The sequence below is a fragment of the Trachemys scripta genome, chromosome 9 (assembly GCF_013100865.1).
Source record: "Trachemys scripta elegans isolate TJP31775 chromosome 9, CAS_Tse_1.0, whole genome shotgun sequence".
Taxonomy (NCBI): domain Eukaryota; kingdom Metazoa; phylum Chordata; order Testudines; family Emydidae; genus Trachemys; species Trachemys scripta.
This window is the reverse complement of record NC_048306.1, coordinates 98,506,948-98,519,415: the sequence shown is the minus strand read 5'-3', so window position 1 is coordinate 98,519,415 and position 12,468 is coordinate 98,506,948. Positions and strand designations below refer to the sequence as shown.

Genomic DNA, 12,468 nt, shown 5'->3' with positions numbered 1-12,468 from the left:
TGTGGCTATCGTGCCGATTATGAAACATGGAAAAGAGTTCAGAGTAGCAGCCGTGTTAGTCTGTATCCGCAAAAAGAACAGGAGTACTTGTGGCACCTTAGAGACTAACAAATTTATTAGAGCATAAGCTTTCGTGGACTACAGCCCACTTCTTCGGATGCATAGATTCTATATGCATCCGAAGAAGTGGGCTGTAGTCCACGAAAGCTTATGCTCTAATAAATTAGTTAGTCTCTAAGGTGCCACAAGTACTCCTGTTCTTTTTGCGGATACAGACTAACACGGCTGCTACTCTGAACTCTTTTCCATGTTTCATAATCGGCACGATAGCCACATAGCATAATCAAATCGCAAAAATGAAGTTTCCTTGAACATTTTGCACTTGAAATGCTTGTACGTTGAGGGTTCTTTTTCTTAGGGGTGCAAGCACTATGTATAGGGTTTAGCTGTCACAGTAGGTGGGGAATAGTTAGGAAATAAAACTTTTACTGCTACTAAATTTTAACTGATCAGATTAGCAGATTTCAGTCTGGTGTGGTACAAGGTTTTTCTGATGGATCATAAAGGTCAAGAACTTCATCTGTGGTTTCCAGTTTTATCCCCATCTCCACACTACCACCACCCCTCCCCCCACTTCCCAGCCTTTACTAAAAATCCATTCCTAGGTTCTTATCTGTTCCTGCACACTCATGAATACAACACCTATTTGAAGTGCACACAGTTATGACATTCTCTGTCTGCACTCATACGCTGACTTGCATGTAGCCTGAAAGCAAATTGGAAGCCATATTTTATTCCAAGTTACTGTTTTCAAATGGAATATGGCATTGAGGAACTAATGTTCATTGACATGCTGCATCTGAAAAGTTAATTTAATGGAAATGCTCTTAGTCATACAATCCACATCTGTTTTATTTCCAGATAATTTGTATGATCAAGATAATGGAACCTGTCTGGCCGAGGTTCTGTGCTTTATTTTTATTTCTTAAATAAAGATCTGAAGCATCTGTTTATGTTACAGTGTGTCTTCTGGGGCTTATATCAGCATGTTTTAAAGGCTAAGTTAATGCATCGTAACTTGAGAGATTGGAAATGAAGTTAAGCTTTTTGTTAGGCTGAAGGGCACTTCCATCATGCATATTCTATAAATAGTATTGAACACATACAATGTTACTGTGAGGCACAAATGAATACATGTAAGAAGACACAGCACAGCCTTTTAAAAGTAAACTGCATGGATTCAGAAAGTTCACATGGCAAAACCTAGGTCTGATGTTGCAATGTAATACCTAGAAATGGTTCTTGGCTTTAGTATTCTGGTTAAAGTCAAGTTGATTTTGTTAGTTTTTCTGATGTATTCCTAGGAAATGTCGACATTGGTGGGGACATTGCCAGTATGGAAGCCCTGCATGAGAGATAGTTAAAACAGGATGGGATCCAGCTTACAATCAGAAGATTGTAGTGCAGTAATTAGGTTGTAAAGTAATTTGATGTTTACCGTAGAGCAGGTGGAGTCCCAGGAATGTTTATGAGCAAACTAGGTATTATGAACAGCTATTTGCATTCTGTGCTTCTGCATTCACATGGATGAATTCCTTTCTGAAAGACATCCCCAAAATATTGCAGAATGCCCCATAGATGCCTCTGTGGGATCTATCCCTGGAGACCTATGGACGTACAAGTAGTTATGACACTTTTTTTTTCTGTTTCGTTTTACTCTTGCTCTTGAAGAGCTCTATTGAAAATATAATTTTGATTTGTAGTAACTGTTTTTAGTAAGCAATTAGAAGAGTATTTTAAAGGATGACTTACAAAGTGGCTGAGCTCCTGTGGATAGAGATTAAAGGTGTATATGGTGCTCAGTTTTCCAGCATACCAAATTGACACCTACTTTACAGAAAGGAACAAGAGCGCTAGGTATCCCTAAGCAACATACATACAATAGATTGTCTCTTCTGGACAGTTCTTGTTTCTTTACGTAATCCACATGCAATGCTGAAATAGTTGTTGATACATGCTTTTGAGCTTAGTGGCGCATCTATTGTATGTCATGTTGGCTTTCCACTAGTAACTGTCAAAGAATTTTCTAACCTCAAACCATGGAATCTAAAGAAAGCAATTATAAGTTCTGAAGCAGCATATTGGTCTTCAAAACATAGCTCCACTGTATGTGTATGTCTGTGGAGATAGCACCACTTGTATTAGAAGCGAGATGTTCTTACTTAGAATTAAAAGCTTTGTGGTCTAGTGGATAAAGCACAGGACTGGGAGTTAGGAGACCTATTTTGTATTACGGGCTCTGCTATTGACTCATTGTATAACCTTGGGCAAATCATTTGACACCTCTGTGCCTGTTATGCTTTGGGTAAAATGAAGGTAACATTTACTTACCTTTGTGCTCACTAGAAAGGGAAGCAGTGTATAAGTGAGGTGAGAACAAGATATAGAAGTACAAAGTATGATATTTTGATCATTATCAACAATAATTCTAACCTGCCAAATACTTTTCACATTTCTGCTTGCAACAAATACAGATTTTGGTTGTTCTGGCATTGTTTTGTTCAGCAAATTCCTCCAACTCCTCTAGCTTTGAGCAAAAGTCCACTAGCGTAAGTGCACATTTCTGTAAAAATTTGCCCAGATATCACAGTGATGGGCAAAATATAAATAATATAGTAAACTATACCTCATTGCCACCTTGCTGATGGGCCTAATTCAATAACCCTTCATTAGACTGACTGAAACCTGCTGTTTGAAAAGTAATAAGCTTAATTTGTGTGTTTGGTTTTTAGGAAGCAATTAATTTGCTTGAGCCAATGACAAATGATCCTGTGAACTACGTGCGTCAAGGAGCTCTGATTGCATCTGCCCTTATCATGATTCAACAGACTGAGATCACCTGTCCAAAGGTGAGTGATGGGTTATACATCAGCTGGTATGGTGAGAAATGACCTAGGTGGTGGTGATGTTTCAGGGAGCAGGTGCACTAGGCCCTATACATACCCATAGTAAGAGAGGATCTATGCCTTGAAGAGCTCATGATTGCAAGAGTGAAATTTAGAATAGTGCAGACTGTGCACTTTTGAATGGGAGATGGACGCTGACTGGCACCAGTCAGGTAAACTGTCACTGTTTTAGCTGTTGGTGTTATATAAGTAAATCTACATTTGCTCAAAAAAATTGGAAACCCTGGATAAGGGGATGAAAGCGAGATTGGAATTGCTAATGGACACACGCCTAGCATGTGTGAATATATTTTCTTCTCTTCTTTACTACAGAGATTCTTGTTATGTATTATGTGTTAGATTTAGTACTGGGCAACATTTGATGTACCTGCTATCAGGGGAAGTCCTGTTATGTGCATAGTTGTAGCTCTGCTTCTGCTGTGACTTGTCCTTCAGTTTCGCTTGGGACAATTTTGCTGTCCTAAAAAGTTGCAGCAACTAAAGAGTGAAACTCATTTTTTCAAAAACGAGTTTTGTCACTGGGTTAATATGCACTATTAGTTTTTAAAACTAGATTGCCTGTGAATAGGACAGGTAATATTATACACACTGCTGCGTAGACTAAAAAGTTCCGCATTAGCAGAATCAGACACTGACAACGTGGAGCTCCCACATCTGATCAGTCCAGAGAGGTACTGATGCTGCAGGCCTTTGCTGGTTATACTGGATACTGCTAAAACAGCGCTGCCTTGTGCATGGTAACGTTCAATGGCATTGTTTTGCAGTGTAGTTTAGCTTTTGAAAAAATCATCCTTTTATTGCCCCTTTTTTTTTATTGCACTTAGTTGCTGAGAAAGCAGAAGCTTTTTCCGGTAGAAACACACATTTAACCGTGGGGTCAGGGAGAATAACTAGTTCCAAGGGAAATTCCACAAAGACAAGGTGTTTTTTTTTTATATTTTCAAGCACTTCTGTGTGAGTCTGCTGGGGATTGTGTAGATCAGGGGTCGGCAACCTTTCAGAAGTGGTGTGCCGAGTCTTCATTTATTCACTCTGATTTAAGGTTTCGCGTGCCAGTAATACGTTTTAATGTTTTTAGAAGGTCTTTTTCTATAAGTCTATAATAGGTTTTTAAAATGTTTAAGAAGCTCCATTTAAAATTAAATTAAAATGCAGAGCCCCCCCGGACCGGTGGCCAGGACCCGGGCAGTGTGAGTGCCACTGAAAATCAGCTCGCGTGCCACCTTTAGCACGCGTGCCATAGGTTGCCTACCTCTGGTGTAGATTTTGCTGGTAGACATCACTAGTGTCCTAACACTACTATAAAAAACTCTTGGGTTTCGTTTGGAAGAAACTGAAGGTGCTTTATATCACTATTAAAATTCTGCTAGATTATTGAGTGGAAAAATAAAGTTCTAGCAAATCTCCTCATCCTCTGAGACCAAATAATATGAAGTAAATGTTTCTCTACGATGGAAATAAACTCAGGAAAGGAAAAGTTTAGATAGGATAAAGGAATCTCTAACTCTAGGGGAAGAAGGATCTAGAGGTTAGGGTTCTAGCTTGGGGACTTAAGAGACCTGCTCTGCCATAGACTTCTTTTGTGATCTTGGGCAAATCATATAGCCTCTGTGTGCCTCAGTTCCCCATCTGAGGATGATAATGCTTTCCTACCTCACAGAATATTGTGAGGATAAATACATTAAAGATTGTGCAGCACTCAGATACTGTGGTGATAGGGGCCAGATAATTACCTCGGAGAGATTCTGCATATGAACTACCTACTGAGTCCATTTGTAATGCTATCAGTTTTGAGTGGTGTTATGCAAAAGACTTCGGTGAATATCCAAAGAAAAGTGCAGCCAGGAGAATAACTTGCAAAATTAGATGTTTTTTAGGGTTGATGAAAATTGGGAGACTTCTTTACTAAAATGGGACTGAAAACTCAGACTGTAGAGGTGCATACCCAGATGCTCTTCCCAAGGTTAACAAAATACAGTTGGTCAGGCAGATGTAGGATGAGAGGCATAAAATTGGGGTTGAGTGGTTTATAAAACAAGCAGGGGTAACATGTGACCATTGTATATTTTTTTAAAATGAAGTTCTATTTACAAGCCGACATTTATGAATTTTCGGTTACATACTTCCGATGTAGATGGGAATTTAATTGGCCATGCATAGAGGGTGTAGTGGGGCGGCTGCCCCACTCCATGAGAAAAAGGGCTGGAACAGGCCAGAGAGGCGGTGCAGACCAGCAGCCAATCAGCAAATGCCTGTGGAGAGCCAATCAGGGCAAAGAAAGAGGCAGCCATTCAGGGCCAGGCTGGGCCCTATAATAAAGGCTGCCTAGCAAAGGAGAGGGCAGGCTCTTCCTGACTAGCAAGGGAGGAGGACTGGCTCCCGAGGGAAGGAGGTAGCACCTTGGACAGAGCAGTGCTGAGCAGGCTCAGGGGAGCACAGGAGAGCTCCGGCCCAGTTACCTGCCAGGCTGTGACCCCTGCTAAAAAGGGTCAAGAAGGTGTACGGGGCCAAAGGGGAAGTGGCCCAGGGAAGATAGACAAGAGGGGAGAGAAGGAGGACACAGAGAGACTGCCGCTGGAGGGTCCCTGGATTGGGACCCAGAGTAGTGTGTGGGCCTGGGTCCCCCCCTTGCACTGCACCTGGCCACAGAGGAGTGTGCCCGAGATAGACTGCAGCTTGCCCTGAGGTGAGAGGCTAGACTTTGGGGCTAGACTCCCCAGAAGTGGGGGAGAATGAAGTAGTGGATGCTGCCGGAGGGCAGTGTCCTGAAGCGGACGCCGCTGAGCAGGGAACAACGTGGGTCCCAAACCAGCAGAGCAGACAACGGGCGAGACACCACGCACAGAGAGTGCTCTACAGCTGACAAGAGCTAATTCCTGGAGCAACCAGCAGGAGGCACCAGCGATGGTGAGTCCTGACCCTGTTACAGAGGGGTTGAGGATGCAAGCAGGACCAAGACACTTGAAAATAATAAGTGCTCCCTGAAATCATCAGCTAACTTATAAACGAAACCCAAAGTGGATCAGCTTCACCCTTCCTTCAAGGAAGAAGTTCAGCCAAAGGTCGCGGCAGCCCTTGCTGCTAATCAGACAACTATTCTAGGAGTGCAACCAAAATTGGCTTTCATGAAAGATTAAGGTGGTTTCTCCTTATGAAACCACTGAATGACATTTAAAGGAACATTTCCTGACAGATGTAATAAATTGTGGAATGGCCTCCTAAAGGAAATGAATGGAAGCCTTACGTATTATAGGAAACTATCCTACATTGCCAGGGAGGTGGACTAGATGTCCTAGTTTTTCATCTCTAATTTTTATGGTTCTAAGGTAATGGGAATAAGCATTCTCTGTAGTTTATCCGGATGTACTGGGGTTACATTGTCAATTAAGAATTTATTATCCTTGGAAAACGTCTTCAGTGCAGTTTACTAGTCTGAAGAGAAATTCTTTTGATCAGATGTTAAAGATCAGAGTTCAAAGAGTGGCACCAGCCTTTGGACTATTGTGGTGCATTTTATTTTGTTTAGATTCTTGTACTGCACTCATAGTTAGTGTGAAAGCCCCCCCATTTCTACTCAAGCAGCTAAACATGTGCCAGATGTTTGGGTAGGGTTTCAGGTAGGGTTTGCAGAGGTGGACTCGATTGAGTTGTCAAGAACCTAAAAATAAGGTCTTTTGTTAACTGATGTGAGTACACCCAGACCCTTTGTGTATAAGAGATGGAGATTTAATACATATGACATACTCTAAAACTCTTCTGCCAATATCAGTAAGAGCCCTTCTGACTACATTTAAAAAAAAAAAAAACTTGAAATATTTCATGGGAGAAGGTAGGAATAATTTCCCAACCAGCTGTGATTGTAAGGGTTTGGGCTAGAATATTATTATACTATTTGAGTAGCTGTGATTTTTTTTTTATATGCCCCGAGATTTACATGTAGACTTGTATATACTGAGAAAAAGATGCATAGATCTTATGAATGAATGACAGTGTGGTTCATAATATGATATACAGTTAATCTGATGGGTGAACGATTAATCAGCTGAATTTTGCCTTAGTATCTCAAGTTTGATTTATGAAGAGCATGCATCCTAGTGAAAGACGAGTTGCTGTGTTGGTCTATTAGGTAGATTTAAGTGCAGGGGTAATGAAAGTGAATGTTGGTTTTAGCTTTGTTAGACTGTAGAGCCAGGGTAACTTGCAGCATGGAAAAACTACTCTCGTAGTAGCTTTCTGAAAATAAGTTGTTGGTTGCTCCTAAAGGCCAATGAAATTCAAAGATGGGAAGGAGCTGAGACACACAGGCCTGGGCTTGATTTTTTTTTTTTAATTTGTGTAGTTAATTCCCAGAGCTTCTGAAGTTCTGGGAGGAGACAGCCCAACAATATTCCATCTTGTATAAAGTCTAAGAGCTGAAAAGTGTGTGTGTGTGTGTGTCTCTCCCACAGTAGGTGTGCATTCAAGACCAGAGTTTTTTTGAATAGCAGTGTCTATCAGGGTGCTCCCATATCCTAGGACATAAGGGCAGGGCAGCCGTGACCCTCCCTCAGTTCACTCATAGGTAGGCTGACCAGGTAGCAAGTGTGAAAAATCGGGATGAGGATGGGGGGTAATAGGCGCCTTGTAGTGGACCCTCACTCACCCCGGAGGAGGGAGGCCATTCCGTCCGGTCCTGTTTGGCCAGAATCCACAGGATAGTCTAGAGCCCACAATAGGGCTGGGCAACACTCAGTCCCCATCAGGAATTAGTCCGATCTGGGCTACTCAAGCTGCCGGCCCTTAAACCGAGTCTATAAGTGGTCTGGGGCCTGGGCTTGCGGAGGCTCAGGCAGGCCGTAACAAAACAGTCTCGGGGCTGGCGTTAGCCTGGGCGGGGCTCAGGCAGCCAGCAAACAACAGTCTATGGTTATGCTGGGGCCTGGGCTTGAAGCGGCTCAGGCAGCCAGCAAACAATATAGTCTTAAAGCGGGCTGGGGCCTCGGCTCCTGGAGGCTCAGGCAGCCAGCAAACAATGCAGTTTCAGGTGGGTGCCTGGGGAGGGAGGCGCCTTCTCCACAGCAGGAACTTCCCAGTGCCAGGCAGGAATTTGCCCCCCAGGGTGGGGGCAGGGGGACACGGGCCCACCCTACTCCACCGCGTCCCAGCCCAGGGTCCTAGCAGGTATCCAGCTGCAACACGCCGACTTAGCCACACCCGGCCTTGCAGCCGGCGGCACTGTAGCTGTCCCTGGGCTACTTCCTGCCTCCCCACGGGTTGGTACCTCTTGCCTCCAGGCCTCGCCTGGCTCCTCGAGGTACATGGCTGTGGGCACTCCGGGCCAGTCCTCGTCAGCCTCCAGGGCTCGGGTACAGCCAGGCGTCGGTTCCCCTCTGGGCCACTGCAGAACAGGTGGAGCATCCTCCTCCTCCGCAGGTTCTGCCCCGACAGGCTGCAGGGCCTGCCTTTTATAGTTCCAGCCACACCCCGGTACTTCTGGTGAGGGGGGCGGGGTGACCTAGGCTCCGCCCTCCAAGGGGAGTGTAGTGGACCCTCACTCACCCCGGAGGAGGAAGGCCACTCCGCCTCACTACACACTTATATAAGACCAAGCCCTGAATATCGGGACTGTCCCTATAAAATCGGGACATCTGGTCATCCTACTCATATTGCTTATGGCAGCAAGATGGAACATGGCAAGCATCCAACCCACTAGTTCTTAGCTCATTCTAAACTTTTTCAAAACCTTGCACAGTCTTCCAAATCACTTCTGATCTATGACCTCCATGAACTGATCCAATCTGTCTGGACCAAACTCTATTGGTCAGACCCTGCCCCTGCACCTGTTTCTCTGTACAGGGCTCCTTGTGTCAGACTGAAAACCTGTGGTTTCAAGCTTAGTCCACTGCAGAATGGACAGATCCCCCTGAAGAGAGACAGCATGTCTCTCTCTTGCCAGGGGAATTGCATATTCCAAGCAGATGCTTGGTAAGCTTGTCCTCTGCTGGAATGCATTAGATGCGAGGCTGACACTCCATCTTCTGGGTCAGTCCTCAAAGTTTTTGTCAGACCCAAGGAAATGGACTCCAGAATCCTACTAGTGAACAAGCCAGGATTGTTCAGTGTCTTGTCGAGCAAATAGGCAATGCCTAAAATTAGCATGGTGAAAAGATCTGGCACAGACATTGGCTCCAGCATGGAAACAAGCATTGCCACCTCTGGTATGGAAATCACGCCCCAAGAGGGCTGCTCTGACCACCAGTGCAGAAGCTCGAGAAGGATACCCTTGCCTTTCCGTAAGGCCAACACTGCAGAGCCTTCAGAAAGGAGTACAGCAATCCTCACACACTGTAGAGAATTGGTGAGAGGGGGTCGATGTGGACCAACTATTATCAGTACAGGGTTCTACACTTTGGACTCTCCACAGCACCAAGCGTGTTCACAAAATGCCTGGCAGCAGTGGCCACAATTTAAGATGACAAGGAATCCCACATCTACCCATACCTGGCTGAAAGGGGGCAGTCCCAACAGGAGACTGAGACAGCCTTGCAATACATCCTTTTCCTGTTCTCTCAACTAGGTCTTCTGGTGAACTATGAAAAACCATTTCCTCTCATTATCACAGATGTTAAAGTTTATAAGAGCTTTAATCAACTAAAGATCGGCAAGAGTCTACCTGCCAGAGGACAGGTTCCAATCCCTCCAGTGAGTGGTAAAAGAGCTGTGGGCTAGTCCAACAACAGTAAGTAGGTGCCTGAGACATTTAGGCCACATGTCGGCATGCACATACATGATGCTGCTTGCTGACTTCACCTACGACCTTTACAACTGTGGCTCCCCTGGCAGATGTCTCATGAACAGGAGGATCAGTCTTGCCTCAAGTCCCACGAGAGCTGACTTGGTGGCTAGACTTGGTAATTGAGAAAGGGGTGCCATTCTCTGTTCTCTTCACAACAATGACTCTTATCACAGCTGCATCAAGAAGAGGCTGGGGCACCCACCTGACCCATCTGCAAATGCAAGGCACATGGTCTTGAGACAACCTGAAATTTCACAAGTACATCCTGGAGTCAAGGACTGTCAGATTGGCCTGTATAACGTTCCTACTGTTCCACGCTAAGGTGGTCTCAGGATTCCACCTAAGCCAATTGATTATTTTAACAGTCGTCTTTCTGAAGCTGCGCACACTGGGAGAAAAGCAGCTTTTGACATCTCCAAATCTTTGTCCTATTAGTTCAACAGAAACAAACTTTCAGGCTGTCTCCCTGCCTCTCCATGGCCATAGCCTGACCTCTTGATGTCCATGATATCTTGTTATAGAGACTCTCATTGCATGAACCACTTACCATTTCCACTTGCTATTATTTGGCTGGTGAGTCTCTCCCTGTGAAATCAAGGCACACTCTACCAGTGCACTGGCAGCATCTTCCACCTGTTTCAAAAATGTGCCAGTCTCTGAGAGCCTCAAGGCGGCCATCTGGAGCAGCCCTCTTCTTTTGTTAAACATTATGCACTTGACATGGCAGCCTGGTTAGATGTCCAGTTCGGGAGAGCAGTACTTCAGTCACTGTTTGACACAGCTGAAACTTCTCACTCTGGCTCTCCAGGGAGGACACCTACAGTCAGATCCACAATGACACATACTTGAAGAAGAAGAAGAAGAAGAGAATGGTTACTTAACTTGCAGTAACTATGGTTCTTCGAGATATTGTATTCAGTGTAAATCCCACAGCCCACCTTCTGTCCCTACTTTCGCAGTCCTCCACAATGTGGGTTTGAATTGAGGGGAATTGAAGGAAAGTCATGGCCGTTCCATCCTTTATGCCTTCATATGGGAGCATGAGGCAGCACAGGATGCATGCCCACCCCAACAAACACTGCTATTTTAAAAAAACAACCTCCAGTCATATGCCTCTACAGTAGGTTCACACTGATTACAGCCTCTCAAAGAACCCCATTTACTGTAGGGTAGGTAACCATTCTCTATTGAAAATACCTTTCCAGCAGCAGCCCTGGGTAAAATGAACTTTGAGAATGAATGGTTCTGGAAGTAGTTGCTGTCAACTACTAAGCAGAGTCTTGCTTGAATGGCATCATGGTTATTCCACAAGCCTTGTTTGTTAAATGAGTTCATCTGACTGGTTAATTATCCCCTGTTGTTTGGAACTTAATGATTGTTATAAATTCTATTTTCCCTCATCTCCCTCTGAGTGCTGCTTACAAACAATATTTTGTTAGTCTTGAAGTTTTAAGCCATCAACATATCTCAAAAGCAATCCTCCTTTTGCACTCTTAGTAGAATGGGGCAAATCAGATATATATATATTTTTTTTAAACCAAAAATTCTAGGGCTGTGTATCCGAACATTACGGAGCTCCACTTCTGTTTGTTGTATCATTGCATGAAACCCACTTTTTCACTTACCCATGAGATTAAATTAAATTCTGTTTTGGAGGTTGAGAGTGCTATAGTTTATAGCCATATCTGCACAATTTATAGTTTGTCTCCTTTAAGGTTTGATGTGCTGTTAGTTTTATGACCCCCTTCCATCTCTTGGGGAGGAAGCAAATCTGTCACCTAAACACATGCATAAAGCTGTCTCTAATAACCCCAACAACAAACTCCTAGAGGATCACTGTTTCTGTCTCTGCATGGGACAGAGTCCTCTGTGAGTGGGAGGGGAGGCTGCCTAATGGAAATATAAATTATGAAAGCATCACATGCATTCTTCTGGCAAGTGGACTTCAGTAGTTCAAATAAAATCTTGGCTTTGTTCGACTTCTCTGGAAATTACAAACTACGTAGCAAACATTGTGCAAAACTGAGAAGGTTTCTTTGGAGTCAAAACTTGAATTTTTCCTCCTCACTGGGTGTGGCGCTGGGAGAAGATGCTTTGTTACGTGTAAGTGTAAAGACCCAAACTAGCTATATACCAGCACAGCACAGAACTCCACTTCTCTGTTTGTTATGTCTTGCAAGAAACCCACCTTCTCACGTAATCAGGAAGGCAGCAGGAATGGCTTACTTTGTGAAACACAACCTTACACTCTAGATGCAATGAGAACATTGCAATACAGATATGTGACAACTTCATTATATGTGTTAGTAACCTGCAAGGTTGGTTAGGAAAGCAAAGGGGGAGAAATATTACCTGTCTGACATGTTAAATCTGATTTACTTTGGGTTAGCTTCGGTATCTTCACAGAATCAGACAGGACAGAGTTCAGGTGAAATCGAGAGCTCCAACTTTGGCTTGTTGCATCTTATTCTGACAACTCCTAGCCCTGCTACCAGAACTTCCCGTCTTAATGCTGGCGCTTCCAGATCTGTCTGAGGACCAGTGCTGGCCTCTTCCTCTAGATCCAAAATCTCTGAGTCTTGAAGTCTCATGTTGGCATTTTGTTGAACTCTGACTTGAACATATATATGGTGCAGAAAATCTTTCTGGGGAGGCATAATTAATAATAATAAACACCCCAGCAAGGAAAACCTGTGCTTAAAGTAAAAACTTCCCATTGCAGGTCTC

At 44.0% G+C, this 12,468-nt stretch overlaps 1 protein-coding gene across 1 annotated transcript in view; it reads left to right on the top strand.

Moving 5' to 3' along the window:
* Positions 1 to 12,468, top strand: part of PSMD1 (proteasome 26S subunit, non-ATPase 1) — a 124,768-nt gene that overhangs the window by 82,130 nt on the left and 30,170 nt on the right. The window contains exon 18 of the mRNA XM_034780945.1: positions 2,793 to 2,909. Within this exon, the coding sequence (XP_034636836.1) occupies positions 2,793 to 2,909 (117 nt within the window). The remainder of the gene's footprint in view (positions 1 to 2,792; positions 2,910 to 12,468) is intronic.